This window comes from Orcinus orca, chromosome 1, assembly GCF_937001465.1.
Source record: "Orcinus orca chromosome 1, mOrcOrc1.1, whole genome shotgun sequence".
NCBI lineage: Eukaryota > Metazoa > Chordata > Mammalia > Artiodactyla > Delphinidae > Orcinus > Orcinus orca.
The window spans coordinates 180,959,659-180,977,682 of NC_064559.1; the positions used below are offsets into that span (position 1 = coordinate 180,959,659).

General features: G+C 43.1%; 1 protein-coding gene across 8 annotated transcripts in view; it reads right to left on the minus strand.

Moving 5' to 3' along the window:
- Positions 1-1,969: 1,969 nt before the first annotated feature.
- The window catches only part of MACF1 (microtubule actin crosslinking factor 1), a 327,256-nt gene continuing 311,201 nt past the window's right edge, over positions 1,970-18,024 (minus strand). For 4 of the 8 annotated variants that reach the window (XM_049695322.1, XM_049695320.1, XM_049695342.1 and 1 more), the window contains 6 exons: positions 17,967-17,984; positions 14,932-15,049; positions 7,874-8,085; positions 7,244-7,354; positions 4,587-4,716; positions 1,970-3,441 (listed from right to left, as the gene is read on the minus strand). In XM_049695322.1, coding sequence (XP_049551279.1) covers positions 3,185-3,441; positions 4,587-4,716; positions 7,244-7,354; positions 7,874-8,085; positions 14,932-15,049; positions 17,967-17,984 — 846 coding nt within the window. In that variant the 3' untranslated portion in view covers positions 1,970-3,184. The remainder of the gene's footprint in view (positions 3,442-4,586; positions 4,717-7,243; positions 7,355-7,873; positions 8,086-14,931; positions 15,050-17,966; positions 17,985-18,024) is intronic. The other 4 variants (XM_049695358.1, XM_049695359.1, XM_049695337.1 and 1 more) reach the window with 2 other exon arrangements.

An 18,024-nucleotide genomic window follows, 5' to 3' on the forward strand; every position in this document is an offset into this window, starting at 1 on the left:
AGTGCACAGGGCTTGGTGACTGCATGCAGAGGCAGGGGCAGAGTCAAGGGGGTGTTCCCTTGTCAGAGCTGGTCAGGGTCTCTGAATTTCCTGCCCCCTTCACTATCCCTGGGCATCCTTCTGCATTCCCCCGAGTCCATACATCACTGGAGGTCTCAGATCTAGCCTGTAATTCTCCAGTTGTGTATCGTAAACTGCTGGCCTCCCAGCAAGACTGCAAGCAGCCCAGTGCTGGTCTGATTCATAGAAGTCATTTATCTCAATTTAGGATGAGTGAAGATGGCTGTGCTCTTTAAACAATGGCTTCACGTTCCCATAAACCAGTGGCGCTGCTCCGTGCTGTGGCCTGAGCCAGAGATGAAGCTGACCAGCTCCCTGCCCTCTAGTGGCTCCCAAGGGTCACCCCAGGGGTGACAGGTGAACATGCAGTCTTTTTGAAGGCAAAACAGAGGTTGTGCTCTGACAGAGGGGCCGGCAAATTGCCTGGATGGGCAGAGGAAGTGGGGACAGGCGATCTGTGAGTGGAATCCTGGAACTCCTCAACTGGATGGGAACTGACATGGGGAGGGTGTCTTGGAGAAAGTTCTGTCAAACAAGGGCTTCCCCAGCCACCTGGCAACTCTGTGACCTTGGGCAAGTTACTGAACCTCTCTCAGGTTGTCTCTCGTCTGTCAGTAAGGCTCACGATTGTAGGACTATGATGGGAATTACATGAGAATGTACACAGAGCACTTAGCACAGTGACTGGCACACAGGAAGCACTCGATACATGTTAGCTATGGTTATTCGAAGCCCCAGAACCTGCCCTCCTCTATCCTAGCAGACACCAAGTTTGCATTACTTGTTTAGCACTTGTATCACAGAACTGCAGTTTTAACCCCTTTCCTGCCATCCCTATATTTCCCACATGGTCTTGCACACAGGTGTTCACTGAATGGAAATACACTTCCTGCAGATTGCACCACTAGCTGAGCTTTGTTGCAAAGACTGAGGGAAAACCTGAATGACTTGGTAAGAAAAACAAGTGACCACGGTCCAGACTTTGAGAAGATGGAGGTCAAGCTCCTTTCAGCATGCTTCTGCAGCCAGAAGGCCGAGAGGGGGAAGCAGATTTGGGTGGAAACGCCACCCTACAAAGTTCTGGCAGCCTGAAGTTACCAATTCCATAGAGAATACAGTAAGCACTTCCTTCAGAATCCATCAGGCTGCACATTCCTTCTAATCTGGGTATTTGGCTTCCAACAGCTTTGGCAAACATGTGTCCATCTTACCAAACTCCCCTATCACAAGGGGAGTACGGCCTAATGATGAAGAACACAGGTGGTTGATGTTCAACCCCTCTTATCTCTCAAGTTCCCTAGTTATTTCTTAGTCTAATTCCTGTCATCAGAATTAGTTAATATTTGGCCATTCTAAATATTATAAAGCCAACCAGGGACTGGAGGGAAGAGAACTGCCTGACTTGGACAGGGAGCCGAGGACTAGATTCAAGGTCCTCTTCTGCCATTTATTCATTATGTGATCTCAGGCAGATGACTTTCTCACCCACTTTCCCATTCGTTTCTCCTTCTGTAAAACAAAGGAGGTAAGACTTGATGACCAATTTTGTTTCTACCTCTGAAAGTCTACCACTTAACCAGAAATATCAGCATACTGTGAGAAACTGGCCCCATTCTCTCAAAACCCGGGATCTGTGATTTCTAAAACAAAAATCTTCTTACATACTGGTTATTTGTTTAATCACATAAGTGGGCCAGATAGCCCTACAGATTTACATAACAACAGTCTGATCCCTTGTTCCCTTGTTAAATAAAATTAATGAGGATAAAATATATAAGAAGAAATCTATTAATGAGCTCCATAATTTATCCATCAAGATATCTGGATCTGAATAATGCACCGAAGTACCTAAAAGAGTCATGTTACACATAAGGTAATGGTTCAGAAGTAAAGCAGGAAATACAAAATATTTGTTACTGCAAGCAATTTTAATACAAAAGTGTGTCTTGTTTTTAAACAGTTCATTGGTAGAGCTTCAGTTTCTGCCTCAATTAAAATCAATTGAGATAATCACACAGCAACGTGGTCGGAGCTGAAGAGGAACAGCAGCTAAAAACCAGGAGCCCCAGACAGCCCCTCTTCATGATCACTTGGTCAGCTAACTTTATTACGCACAAAAGAAAAGACGGAAGAAGCAAACGGGACTTCTTAACAAGTGTGCTGGTGAACTCCTTTAAAGGACGAGCGAGTGTTTTATGTCCACGTTTTCAGAATAGGCTTGTGGAATTCATTCCTCAGTTTGTGGGAAGTTGATCGACCATTTTAAATAAATAGCAAAAAATGCAGATAAACAAATCTGTAATTCATGATGCCACCAAGGAGTCTCCCCTTGCCGACGGCCTGGGTCCCGGTGAGCACAGGAGTTATTGGTGGCTGGGCTGGATAGGAAGTTATAAACCAGGACTCTTAAAAACCCCAATGTTCTCACGTTTTCTGAACAGTTATATTTACCCCTGAATTCTAGCAGCTATTTGTCCTTTAAACACCTAGTACTGAAACAGTATTCAAAGACAGTATTGCAATGAACTCCTTTTGCTGTATCATGTGCAAACATTACCTAGATGAGGTTCCCTCTCTTCAGCTAAAATTACACAATATTAAAAACAATGGAAAAAGCAGTCAGAAGTGCCCTCCCCTCAGTTCTTGCTAATTGAGGTGTCCATGATTTACAAAAAAAGAGTTCCTTAAACACTGAAGGATTCTTATTTTTTTTTTAATATAATTTATCTTGCTGAGACAGCAAGTCAAGTTTATAAAGAAGATGCATTTAGGAATAATCCTAAAAGATAAAGCAGGTTTACAACCCTGCACCGCACAGAAACCCTACTTAGAGGCTTTTTAAAATTTTAATACACATTTGCATCTTGATCTTTTCGCTTATTTTTCTCAAATATTTCATTTCTGGGCCCCATCCATTACAGGGTTACCAGGAGGCAAATTTTATCTACATAAATATTCACATGAAAATAGTAACTTACAAAAAGAAAAAAAATAAGGCAGCTTCATAACACAATTATTCTTTTACACTTTTAACAATATAACTTCTCCCATTCAGAATAAATATACACCCAATGTGTGGAGCAGGATTCAAAGTGGACAGAGGCTTGGGGGTGCTTGTGTAGTGTTACCGCTTGGGACCCGGAGTCCTGGGGGAGGCAGTGGTGGTCTTCTTAGACATGGTGGGGATTTTGGAAGGCTTGTTTAGCCCTCTCCTCGAGCTGCCCTGGCCCCCTGCGGCACTGCTCTCTGAAGTGTCTGAACAAGCAGACTGCGTCTCTAGAAGGTCAAAGTCAGAGGCATCGCTTCCACGCCGGCTGCTGGCCCGACTCCCGGCCCGACTCCCGGCCCGACTCCCAGGGCGACTGGCTGATTTTTTAGGGTCTGGAATTTAAGAATAAAGCCACAGACTTTAATAGAGACAGCACTGGAGGGGGCGGGGGAGCTGGGGCGGGGGGAAACAAGTTACCAGAGGCCGGGGTTCTTTTTTTTTTATTTTTTAAAAATTTTTATTAGAGTATCGCTGATTTACAATGTTGTGTTAACTTCTGCTGTACAGCATCTCCTATTACTTATTAATTTTTTTAACATCTTTATTGGAGTATAATTGCTTTACAATGTTGTGTTAGTTTCTGCTGTATAATGAAGTGAATCAGCTATACGTGTACATATATCCCCATATCCCCTCCCTCTTGCATCTCCCTCCCACCCTCCCTAACCCACCCCTCTAGGTGGTCATAAGAGGCCAGGGTTCTGATCCTAATACCACCTGATATGCTGTGTGACCTTGGGCAAACCACAGCCTTTCTGAACCCCGGTCCTCTCACCTACACAGAAGTTGCTGAAACCCTTTCTGGCTTTGTGCTTCTACTTGAGAAGCATCCTGAGAATTAGAAACCAGCTTCTATCAGCAGCACTGTTAGCTCACACGCCCCATGGTGGAGTCGAGCAGGGCTGTCCCATGGCCTCGGCACAGAGGAGAGAGCCTGCTAGTTGCATGGGCAGACTGAGAATGGGGGCGAAGGGATGGCAAACAGAGAGCAGGAAATGGAAGCCAAATCCCTAGGCTCCCGAAAGGAACATCAACAGGTGAGCAGATGTAATCCTTCCCTGACTTCCTCAGCTCCCCGGCAGCGATAATAAATATGGGGTGTCGGAACAATTACTAGCAACCTGCCAGGTCCCATACTGGACGGGCTTCTGAGGAAGGCCCCGCTGCAGGAGGCCCTTTTCTCCTTCTACTTTCAAATACTATCATTTCTGATCAAGAACAGGTGGACTGGCTTTGGATGTGAGAGCATCTGCTCCCAGAAGGCAAGGTTCGAGCTACTTGTACTGACAGGAGAAGAAGTCAAGGTCGGCAGGATATCTGCAGGGCTGTCTTTCAGCATCACACCTCAGTGCTACTCTCATTATTTGCTCCTTGGGGAGCAGTGAAGCATTGCTGAGAGGCTGCTGTTTCCAAATTCCTAGCCTGGCCACTCCCCTCACCCTCATCCTGATGCAGAAGTGCTGGGGCAGGTACTTACCTGCCCGATTAGTTTTGGCACCTGTGGAGGCTGGGGAAGAACTATTGCTAGTATCGCCAGCAAGCGATGTTCGACTCGAATGAAAAGTTGGTGTTGGTCGTTTCAACTTGCTGCCTGTTGATGGAATAATCTTAAAAAAATAAAAATAAAAAGGTCATATTTACTTGGTGTAATCTTTGGTAGAAATTCCACTTTAAAAGGTCTACTTAAGCCCTCCTTATGTCTAATCAATTGAAAAGCCAATTAAAAGTCCAGGAAAACAAAGATTTATTTTGAAAGTGTCCTAGGTCATGTATTTTGAGGATTCCCAAAATAAAGGTTTCATGTCCCAATTAAAAGTTTTAAAATGTCTTCCAATACCTTTTATCTTACCGACAAATTTCTACTAAAAAAAAAAAGATCCTCAAATGGTAAGATTATAGTAGTTATAACAAACAGAAACATGGTAAATGAGTAAAGGAAAAAAATCCAAATACTCCCAAGTATCAAAGTTTTGGGGTTAGAAATGTGACATATGAGTTCTAACCCCAAATATTTAACGTGGAGATCCAAATATTACTCCAATCTCTACTAGATAGATGCAGTAACTTCAGTCAAGTAAAGATCTATTTTCGACTGGCAGAATGCAGATTAAATTACTTGACTTGATCAAATAAGTGATTAGGAGAAGCACACATGAGTGGGGCTGTGATATCAGGAACAAGGCTCTGAACAAGGGGCCAGAAGAACTGAGCTTGCGTCTGGGCTCTTGGCTTATCTAAATTGGCATCTGTGCCTTCACTTCTCCCAGTGGAAACCAGAGAAGGGTCCTGCCTCTGAGACCTCATTCCTACCACATTCCCTCTCGTTCAGTCCACCGTTGCAACTGGCCTCCTGGCTGTTCCTCCTGTAACAGCCCAGGAAAGTTCCCTGTTTGTTGCCTGAATCTCTTGTATTAAAGCAGAAACTCCACAAAAGCAGGGACTTTGTTTTGTTCCCTGTCACACCCTTGGCACCTAATACCACGTCTGGCACAGACGAGGGGCTCAATAAAAACTTGTTGAGTGAATAAGTCATGTGTGGAAGCACTTCCTAAACTGGAGAAGAGCTGGACAGATGTACATAATCATTACTGCTGCTGATAGGAGCTCCATTTCCCATTTGAGTGTATTTTTTAAAGATTTAATTTGGAGAAAGAATATTTTAAATCTGTTTTAAGTATCACTCATGCCACAGCATGCTATTCCAATTTTTCTTTGAAATCAATTGTGTAAATTGTTTTCCAGGACTTTTAAGATGTTTATACAAAGAGAAGAGTAAAGCAACCCATTGCATGGTGTTTCTTATATCTTCAATTTATAAAGAAAGAGCAAAAGCGACAGAGAGGGATTAACATTCCAGCACAAACCCTCCTGGCCCACACAGGAGGAAGAGCACCAGTTTCAGAAGCTACTGCTGCTGGGAAGACGTGGCGCCAGAGATGCCGGGCTGGGCGTCCGCGTCAGGACACAGCCTGCAGAACACCAGTGGGTAAGGAAAGATGAAACCTCGAAATGAAATGAAACCAAAGGTAAAACCTTAAGATGAAACAAAAATGCTGATCCATCAGAATCCTATGAGAATTGGCACTTCATAATTAAAACATTAAAAATTTTAGAACTTTTGAGACTTTCATGAAACTGGAGCCATTTAAGGAGAAGAAAAGCAGGATAAGCAGGTTGAGTTGTGGGGTTTTAGTGTCAGTGGGTCCCCAGATCATGTTCTAAGCCAGATGTATTTCTGAATTGGAGTTTTAGCTTGGAGTGGGATGAATCCCAAAGCAGCAAGTCCATTCGTGGGCATTGGCTTCTTGTACCTCCTGCGTTTATTGGCTGAAGCTTTACATGACTAAAGGCAACGCTACCTTTTGCGGCACAAGAACCCAATGTTTCCCAGCAGGAGCTAGAATGCAAATTGTAGTGCTATCACACAAGCCTCTAGTCCACATTTTATTTCTGAAACACTGCTCTTCCAACAGTACTTGGGCATTTTAATGACTGTACTTGAACATGCTTCATTGCTGGCATATGTATTCAAATCAAGGCTATGTAAACCCAAGTGCCTAGGCCAAGGAATTCGAAGCTAAAACCTGAGCCTCAGAGCAGTGTTCACTGATACTGTGTGTGGCTGAAGGAGACGGCACCCACACCCGGACCACTGTGGCGATACCACCATCCCGGGGGTGTGGCTCGGGCGGGGGCCAGGGGCACCAGCCACTCTTCTGTCCTAAGCAAAGATAGAACACTGTTGAACATGCACCGTCGTTGAATTTCAAGTGTTCGTAACTCGTCTGTGTCAGATATGACGTTTGGAGGCTCCAAGAGGCCTGATTATAAACAACATCAATCAACAAATCACCACAAATGACCATTGTTTCTCACCCTGAGCAAATATCATTCTAAAGACTGTTAGGAAGTTGTTAAACAATCCAGTCTTAGGCATCTCTTATTTATCTCCAATTTTGGTGAATCCGAGTTAGAAACCCCTGAAACACACTGGACGAGATGAATCAGCTGTGAGAGCAAGCACCACAGAGATGGAAAAGAGCACGGACTCGTGTCAGGAAGAAGAGCTGGTCAAGTCCTCGGCATGAGCGAGGGCCTGGTCTTGACTGTGTCCTTAGCAAAGCCATACTCTACCTCGGGGCTGGGCAGCTGGAGGTCAGGATAGTGGCTGTCCCTGACAGGGGTGCCAGCTTTACTGTTTACCAACCAGGGTTTGTCATAACAGCGAGAGAACTGAAGTGGAGTCTGTGAAACGGAAATCCAAAGGGAAGGACGGGAATAATTGAAAATGGAACAGAAAGGGAGCAAATTGGGAACATAAAAAAAAAATAAATGGAAGACACTAAATTTTAAAGAAATAGAAGACAAAATAAAATGCACATCAGTCCAACGGGATGAAAGGGACCAGGCAGAAAGGCAACAGCATTCTTCATCCATCACTCCTCGTAACAACAAACTTCTCTGTTAGCTCCAGCAGCACAGATAGTGCCTGGATTTTCAAGATTAGTAACTGGATGGGCTCAAACTCAAAATGGGAATATGTGGAAAGAAGCGCTTTGGACTTAACAACCCGAGTTCCTATTTAATAATGTCCTCTTCAGTCATGTTAAAGGTCCGGATCTGTGTACCACTAGGGCCTGGCCAGCCTGGTCTGCATGTCTTCAAGTGCCTCTCCTCACTGGGGTCTTTCAAAGGCTACACTGAACAATGGACATCCGCAAAGCTGGGAGCGGGGAAGGAGGTCACACTGCAGCTTGTACGTACCTTGGTGCCACTGGCTGGGGTGGCTGGAGAAGACGGCATGGACGTACAGCTGTGGTTACTCTGACTAGCACTTGAGCTGGAGCGGGTAGGGGAGGCTGCCCGGGAAGATGGTTTGGACCTTCGGCCCCGTGATCGGAAAGGGGTCATTCCCTGGGATGCCCCCTCAGGTAGGATGAATTTCTCTCTAAGTTCGATGTTAGTTCTACCTCGTGCTAAAAAGGGAATAAACACACACATACAATAACAGTTAACCTTGAAAAAAAAATATCTTTGATGGTCATACAGATGCTTGACCCCATGATAACAGTTATATAATTTACAGGTTTAGTACCATCTGTGGATTCTTTTAGAATAGGGATAAATTCATGATTTATCAGCCTTGTCATGATTCTTACCCACAGCAGACACACTAACTAATAAGCCCCTTGGGTTTGCTGTAATAAAGAAGTCTCTGTGTACAAAGCACCATCCCATGCTGTGATCACGATCTGGCCTTGCCACTGTCCCCTGGGGTCAAGAGAAAGCAGATGAAGCAGTTCACAAACCTCTGAGGCTAAATCAAAACCCCTCTTTTCTCTCTCATAGTACATGTGTACTTTTTGCTCAACTGTTGCAGGATACACAGTAATGAAATAGTAGAGAAAAACAGATCATTGAAATTGACGTCACCTAGACTCTTCTATTTGAATTCAGTCGATAATGTTATTAAAGAAAGGGGTCCAGGAACTCAGGACAGTAAAAAGATCTGGACTGAATCATTAAGAAGTAAACATGTGGGAGGAGAGAGAGAGATCAAGACCATGCACAAAACTTGCCAGTGAGAAACCGTTAAGTCAAAAGCTGAAAGCAATGAGAAGCTGAAGGCACACCTGCAGTGGGAGAGGGACATCCAGCTGGAGAGTCTGGAAACACCACTGAAGGCCAACAGTGCTGTCCTGGGGCTTCCTGGAGCCATCAGACCAGAACCCAAAATCTGGATTCGGTCAGAAGATACCAAGTACAGCCAACACAAACATTAAATGTGAAAGACGTTATGAATTTAGAAGAAATAATTCCTCTGGAATGTGTTCTTAGATTATTCCTCACTGAAAGGTGCCATTCTGCAATCACCTTCTGTCTGCTCATTCATCCCCAAGCTGCTCACTTTTTAGGATGTACTAGATAGAGCTAAACAAACAGGACTGCTGGTAAAGCCTGGGAAAAGGGAACCATTAGAAACAAAGTATTTGTCTTTCTTTCCTCTATTAGATTTTTTACTTTGGCCAGAAACTACAAGTTTAGAAAATTTCAGGTAATTGTGCCTACCCTCTCCTGCCCAACTCCACATGTCCTCAAGAAATTTGAGGAATCTTGGTAGAATCGGATTTTAAATCAGGTTGCATGAGTGTCCAAGCAGAGAGGTTCTAAATTCCTAAATCAAATCAAAATTCTTTTCTATATTCTCAGTTGACATAACATATCAAAGTATGAGGTTAAAAGGATTAACTTGCATTATCAAAACCCCTGAATTACAGTCCAGGCTCTGCCCCCAACTGGGATCCTTCCCGCTCCGGGCCTCCGTTTCCTCAGGCTCACTAGAGGTGATCAATCAGGCTCACTGATGTCCAAGAGTCCTTCTTGTCTGGACGGTCTAGGATTTTTGGTCCCTGGAATGCTAAGCTGTCTCCTCCCTTCTTAGGCTCCAACAGAACATGCCCTTCAAGGTTCATTCCTTGGCCCTCTGTTCCCTACTCTAACCAACCAGGTTACTCATCCATTTTCCAAACTCCAGCACTTTCCTCAGTGTCCAGTTCTCAAAGGGAATTTCCTTCAGCGCTAACCTGGGTACTTCAGTAAGATTCCACATCGCTAAACACTTATTTATCTTATGTTTGCTAAAGGGCCAAGCACAAGGGTGGACACACAGCAAGCACTGAGTTAACAGGGACAAATGGAAATCATTACTCAGCTGAGGACTTGGACCCCAGAAGAACTGTTTATGGCCCTAAGCCATAAAGAACTTCAGACATGTGGTTTAAACCTAGTAAGAGATTTAACAGTTCACTGAGCCCACCCTCCCAGAAAACAACACAGTGACACAAGAGGAAGACTCTGAAATGGCATTGCAGATGAGGGCAATGACATCTTAAGTGTAACGATAATAACATGTTCCCCATACACTGTACAGTTTACAGAGTGTGATCACGTGTAATACTGCACTTGACTGTTATCAGCGACCAGTCAGCATCCCCATGTCACAAAGGAACTGAAGCATTCAGAGGCTGAGGTCAAGGAACGCTGTGGCAGAACTGGGACCAGAACCAAGGTCATCCACCTGAGCTGCCTTCTGCCCGGCCCAGCTCCTTGCATTCATCTACGCTAGCTCATCCCACTCCGCCTTCCTTCCCCACCACACTACTGTAACCACTGGCAAAGGTTACGGACAACTTCTGCCTTAGGGGGATGCTTTTAGATTGTAGAAAGGTTGAGATCTACAGAAAAGTACAAAGAATAAAAATTGCTTAATCTTAGGGGACAGCACTATTAAAACGTTGGTGTCTTTATTCCTTTGCACAACGGTGTGTGTATATGTGTGTGTGTGTGTGTGTATATATATATATATATATATATATATAAAAGATACAAAAATATCAGAAACATTCCTCCATGCCTGAGGGATAACTTGCATAACTTCAGCTAGCTGCAAAGTATCGTTTCATCATATCGACATAATTTATTTCACCAACCTTGTATTTTGTTCACAATTTTTAAAACACTGTACACAACGCTGTGACAAACTACTTGTAAAAAGTTTTTGTGCCCACCCATGATGACTTCCTTAGGATAAATTTCTACAAGTGGATCTGCTGGGGAGAAAGGATGCACACTTAAGGTTTTTGATACTTGTCAACTGACCTACAAAATTTTATACCAATGTACACTCTCAAAAATAATGTATGAATATATTCAATTTACTTCACTCCGGCCAATGCTCTCTGTATTAAGAGAGAGAGTGTGTGTGTACACATATGTGTCAGGTAAAAACCCTGATAATTTGACAGGTAAAAACACCTCTCTGCTGTTGTCATTTGCACTCGGGGGAGTTACTATTTTGTTCTTGAAACACTCTCCTCCCCCGGCTTCCAGGGCCCCCGCTCTCCTGCCTCTCCCCCTTCTCCCGACTACTCCATCCCACCCACTTCTTAAACGCCGATGTTCCCCTGGTTCCATCCACAGTCCTGTTCTCCCTCTTAGACTTTTGACCTGGTGATGAGTTCATGCATCTGAGACTTCAGCACCATCATACGGTCCTGCCTAACTCTCAAATACATCCCCAGCATAGACCTCTCCTGGATGCCAGAGCCTTACACCCAACTGATTAGACACGACTGAAGCCTGAAACCTGGTTGTTGACGTAGGTCCCTCCCTCCTGATGGCAGTTCAGTCTACTATTGATTCCACCTTCTAATGCCTCTTGAATCCCTGAGCCCTCCCTGTACCCCTTACAATTACGTGGTTCACGGAGTATCTCCTCCACCCTGGACCACTGTAACAGGCTTCCAAATGGTCTCCTTGTTTCTCATCTTAACGTCATCCCTCCCTCACTCCTCATTCCCCACACTGAATTTCTAAATAAAAACCTGATCTCTCTAAACAGCCCCAAATCTTTCCATGGTCGTTCACTGCTTACAGCAGAATTTCCCAAACTGAGGTTTTTGAGGGGTTTCCTATGAAGAGGAGTTTCGTAAACACTGGATTCTACATTTCTCTCCCTAATGCAATCAATCAGCATTTTATAAGCTCTGAGAAGTCCTGCAGCAAAGAAACCTGTTTAGTTTTAACTCAGTGTTTTCCAAACGCATTTGACCATGATTTTTTGGTTTTTTGAAGATCACATTTTGGGGTCCAGACCCCAAAGACAGCCATTTCAAGTTCAGTTTTTCAACCACCAGAGAGACCAACATTTTCTAAGAGACTGACCACCGATGTTGGCTGGAACAGGCTTGTTAGTTAAAATTCAGTTCTATTGTTTAATGGGTAGAGTTTCGGTATAACAAGATGAAGAGTTTTGTGGATGGGTGACTGTGATGGTAGCACAACAGTGTGAATGTACGTAATGCTACTGACCTGTACACTTAAAAATGGTTAGGACGGTAAGTTTTTATGTTATGTGTATTTTACCATAATAATAAAAAAATCAGTTCTAAGCCAAATTGTGTCTTTTAAATCTTCATAAAGTTTTTCTAGATTTTCAGTAAAATTTGGGGAATTAATCTGTCTAATGCTCAGAAACATTCCCGGAACCCTCGGGTAAATGTGCACCGATTCCCTAGGCAGGGGCGTTGTTCTACCTCCATCCAAACATCATGATTTCCTTTGCCGTGGCTCAGTTCAGAAAGTGAAATCTCCAATTCTGGCAGTACCAGGAACCTACCTAGTTGAATACTTTTACCTTTTACACTTGGCTAAAGCAACGTGCAGTCTGAGACAACTTTCATCTTCTTAAACAACTGTGTAAAGGCAGATAACACAATTGTGCAACACTGGTATTATAACCCCGTCATACATTTGGTACTGTCCTCAGAATAACATTCTCTATGGTGCAGAGAGCCAAGGAAATGCAACCCAAATGAATAAAAAAAAAAATCCACCCCAAGTGGTGCTTCTGTAAGCCACAGTAATCCTCACAGAACCCTAGGTAGCTTCAAGGAACTTTCCTCTTTGTGATGTTCATGCCCTTCTAAGTCATGTATTACATCCATCTGGGCCTTTAAGTGTTCCCCTCGTAGCACAATTTTTTATTTGCTTAGATGTAGCTCATCCTGTCCCTCACTAGTATTATGAGGGATTATGATATCTAAGGAGTATGATATCTAAGACTGCTGGGAGTTCTTGACCCTGTAGTCAATGGAATTGGGATGAGGGCATTCCTGGAAAGGCATAGGGGAAAGCCTTACCTTGTTTGCTCCAAGGGATGCTGAAAAAGGCTACTATGTTCCATAGAAAATAGCTCCTAGATGGCCCTCCCAAATCTCCTTGGGGTTCCAATGTCTAGCTAACAAGATAAGGAAAAAGCAAGCAGTGTTCTCCTTGGCCAGCAGCACAATGTTATCGTAAAGAGAGCAAGTACAGCAGGCAGCAAACAGGCAGTCAAAGATTCCAAAATGTCACATGCAGTATCTCTTTTGTTTAGTTCAATCACACACAGCATGAAAAATAAAACCTTATTAATAGACTTGGAAAGAAATAATGTTGTTTTACTGAGTTAAGGTTAAAAAGATATATATATATATATATATATATATATATATATATATATATAGCTCCTCATTTAAAACAATCAGAGGGTACTTTTATATCAAAGAAATTGGTTTGCAATATAATTAAGTTCTAAAACTAATTTAAACCCGCTCTAGTTTTTATCAGAATAGGTGTTTTTAAGACTAACTACTTTATAAAAAGGAAATCCTAATGAAAATTATTACTCTATTATTACTCTGGTTTATTGGAGTAAATGCAGAATGAGTTAAGAGGAACTAATTCACGAGCGTATCTGAATTCATGTGAGAACCTTTAGCTTCAAATGCTTCAGATTCTGACTATAAATCACTTCCAAAGAAGTGACATAACAGTATTGTAAACATTTCTGCTCAGCTTATAAGTAAGCCTTACTAACTTAATTACGTAGTTGGAACCAGTAAAACACATGTAAAAAAGGGTGGTGGTGGGTATGTTAGCATCTGAGACACAGCATGGAGGTCAGGAGCCAGACGGTGTTGGATGTGAATCCTGTCTCCGCCATTAGCTGCCTCTCCTCGGGCAAGTTATGTACCTTTCCTATGCTTCAATTTCCTATTCTATAAAATGGAGATAATAATAGTAGCTACACCTCCTAGAGGTATAAATATGTTATTATTATTTGTAAGGTCTTATAATAAACAGTGTGTGGTATATAAAGCTATAAGTATTTGTTAAATAAACAGAAACTCAGAACAAATTCCACGGGTACTGTCTCAACAGGCATATTTTGTTTTGTCAACTTATAATAGTTAGAAAAGCTATGGTTTGGCTATTTCAAAGCATTCATAAAGGCAGCAGATACCACAGAGCCAAGAGATGCTACAGTTTAAAAAGCAAAGCCATTCTCAACGGGCTGGGATGTGGGTAAGAGGGACAAAGCTTAAAAGCCAACCTATGGGAGACTGACTGGAAATCGAAGAGCTGGAATCAGAGCGCTTTATTTTACTCCCAGGATGGTGAACTAGAATAAAAAATATATAAACACAAAGAAACAGAGCAGGAAACGCAGAAACTGGTCAAGAAAGACAAACTGGCAGACAGTGGGGGAGCCTCCTGTGTACCCACATGCAGCTTGGCTAACAGGAGAAAGGAAAGGAACAGTTGAACGGGATGTAGCAACTGGAATCTGATCATCCCCTGCTTGCTGCGGCCCTCACACGCCTCTAGCTGCAGATGCCATCACTCACATTGAGTTGACTGTTAGCTTTGGCCTTTGGGCTAAAAGAGTAGACCATTCTCTTTGGCCTTTGGGCCTTTTTAGGTTGAAGCAGACTGAGACCCCATGGACTTACTTAGGTGACCATATGCCTCACAATGCAGTGCCCAGGCTCACTGCTAGGTGTTCTCTATTCCTCTCGCTGGTTAAGGGAGCTCCCAGCCCTCCCCTGCCTAGGAGGGGCCCGATACCCTCTCTGAGTTTCAGACACAGGAATTACAGGCAAAGTCATCTGCAGCACTAACAGGGAACCGACAGGGCTTCTTTCTAGGCTGGGGTTAATTTAACCCCTCACACAGAAACATTTGATGACACCAATAAATTCCCAATTCTCGTTAGTGTGTCCCTGGAAACCCGTCTCCCCTGACAGCATCAAACCCTCCTGCTCTCTCTCCCTGGTCTGCCCTGCACCCGAGTCCCAATCTGTGCTAGTGGGATGACACCTGGCAGCTTAACAACAGAATCAACAAACAGACCCCACCACCAACACCCTGTGGAATCATGGAAGATCAGCGGCGAGGGCGTAGCTAACAAGTAACACGAGCTCAGAACGGCTTCTTACCTCGGCAAGGGTCATTTTTCACTAGGAATTCATCCAGGGCCATCCATCCTCCCCCAACGCGGACCATCACTGTGCTGCGCAGGATGCGGACCAGCCGCAGCTGCTGGGAGTCCCCAAACTGCAGGGCCAAGGGGAAACGGTGAGCGAAGGCGCCCGAGAGCAGGGCTAGACTTTCTTTCCTAAGCAGACTGTATTCAGATAGAATGACAATTTCACAGTTTGGGGGCAATTTTAATTCTCACTATTTTGCATTTTTCACAAAAAACTTCAAATATGGAAAAGCTAAAGGTCATTATCTTGACGTACTTTCTGTTCGGATAAAGTTAACTGTTGATGGTTGTGACCTTGCTCCAGAGGGGAGGAAGGAGGACAGACAAGGCATTAGCTCACTTTGATTCCTTTAAAGATTCTGCCCAAATTTAAATCCAATGATACAATTCTTTGTTAAGCTAGCTTGTTTCCATAAAAGAAAAGGTAGCTCTAAGGTGGATGTCAGCTTCTGAATACAGTGTGCTCAAAAGTTAAATGGAGAACAGCAAATCATATTTCAAGTCTCAAGGAAAACCTTGCAAAGCATCACCATTATTACAAGCTTAGAAAGAAATTTGATTTTCCACATCATTTTCAGAAATAAACCCCTAAGTATTCTCTAATTGTGTTGTCACCAGCAGAAAATTTTCTTCAGCTGAACAAATGATTAGTGTTTATACTAAAATTTAGTTGAAGAAATTAAAATTTATATCTACCATTGTAAGTAGTTTTCAACAATCATTTTGGGATGTTAAAACAAGCATGATTTTCTGATATTTATTTTTCCTTTTTTTCTTGCCAAATATTCCTACTTCCCAGCCCTATCAACATCTGGAGTTTCCCACTGCATAAATTATCCTCTTCCCAAAATAAAAGTTAAGAGGTAACAAAAGAGAATCATGCTGAGATCTCAAAACAAAAATCAAACATATGGTTGGAGAAATGGAATTCCTAAAATTGTTTAATTTAAGGAGAATGTTGAGGGGGGTAATTTAATCACTTAATTAGGATTTTCAAAGTTGTAAAGGAGAACCATAACTTTGAAAGAAGGCACAAAAATTAAAAATGCCAGAAAGGATGTTTAAGGACCCGTAACCAACCCCCCTCAAAATTAATATTTCTGTGGTAATTCTCTGTATTACTTTGCACTGATTCAAGCTCACTGTTTATACAGGCAAGGTGATTGAAAAAAATATCATCCCCCACCCAAGCCCTTTTCTTTGAAAATAAAAATGGTCCTACATCTTTCATCTCATGCAGGTTTTAGGTTTTCATACAAAGTGACTGCAGCCACAGCATGGTGTAGTGTAAAGAGCACTGAAGTCGGGACCCAGAAACATGAGGGAATAAAGGTCCTGTCCCGGGAAGGAAGCTGCCCTCAGACACTGGCCCCATGCGTGGGAACGGGGAGGCCCCTTGGGAGGAACTGAGGATTCCACCAGACCCAAGGGCAGTGCCAGCCCGAGTCACTGTTTGGGGTCCTCTCTGGATAAGTGAGGGGAAGAAGGAAATAAGGGCCAATGTGTCCTCCAGAGGGAATCAGGAAGGAACCCCAAGCTGTACTTTATTCTTACATTACTGTGCCCTGTAATTTATTTGTCAACCTTTAGAATTAACTCCACTGATTTCATTCTTGTTTCCCCCTTAATTTCTTACTAAAGCTCTCTCTGAAAGATTCTAACTTGCTTTTACTGAGCTATAGGGAAAAGGAGGTTTGACCCAAGCCGGGGGCCAAAGTGTCTGGGGGAGGCCAGAGAGATGAATGTGGAAGGAGTTATAGCAGCTCTAAAAACAGGGACCTGCAGGAATCTGGCAGAGAGGGTTGCCAGTGAGGCAAAAACCTCCTAACAGTCTTAGAGGCAACAACAGTAAGCTCTGCTTCCTCCTCTGCGTCACTGCTCTAACATTTGCTGTGTGACTATTGGCACAGTGGTCCTTAAGGCCTCAGGTGCCTCGTGTATAAAGTGAAACTTCATAATTCTGTTCCAAACATTGGAACTAACCCTCTGACCCTCTGCTGGTCAGTGGAGTAGAGGAGGACATCGGTGCCACTTCAAAGGGGCCCCTGGTACCCACATGCAGTCATTAGCAAACAGGTACAACCTTTAGGTACTACTTGGCACTCTTACGCAATGACTTATTTAAAGCCAGTTTGACTGTTCTTGTCTTTAGTTTCTTTCCATCCTTCGTTCTTCCCACTGGCCCAGAATGTTACTGTGGTTGGTGGTTAAAGCAGTGCCTGGAACTTTGAGTGAAGGCTTCAAATCAACTATTAGTGTTTCTGATTTCATATCACAAGACAAATTTTACCCATGCAACTTCCTTCCACTTTAAGACATAGGACCCCAGAGCCCTCAAAGAGATCTAAAAGGTTAGAGTTACCAAGTGGAGTCAAAAGCATTCAATCTTTGCAAGTCTAATTTGATCCCATTAGATTATGCTGGCTGGCCATAATTGGCAAACGTCAGGCTACAAGCCAAGTATGAGTTCCACACTCCTTCTCACATCCCTTATGATTATAAAATGTAACGTAAGCACAGGTAACTAAAATTTTAGTAAGGTATTTAAACACAGTATCTTAAATACCCTAAGACTTTTCTGACTTAGTGTGCATTATAAAATTTGTGTTAACGGTCAAAAGACTTGGGTGTAAATCAGAACTGTGCTGTCTGGTATTCTGACAAGACTGGGCTCTTTTTTAGAAGTGGGATGGATTAATACCATAGCTTTAACTTCCCCAGAACCATACTACTTTTAACTCAGCCCACCAAAATATCGTCGTCAGCCAATCTAATTTTAAATGGAAAATTATATATACTTATATCCTTTTGCTTCTGAGACAGCTTTACAATACTAGCCCTGCTATCAGTTTCTCCACTTGGTAAGACTACCAGACATGACCCAGGCATGCTTCAGATTACGTCCTCTCCCCACAGCAAAGAACAGGCAGCATTAGCCACACAGACCATTTCCACCAAAAATAACATTTGCAAGGCACACTGTACCTGATTGCCGAGGAAGAACTACAGACAGTAAGAGTTAAGGATGGAGGAAAAGGAAGAA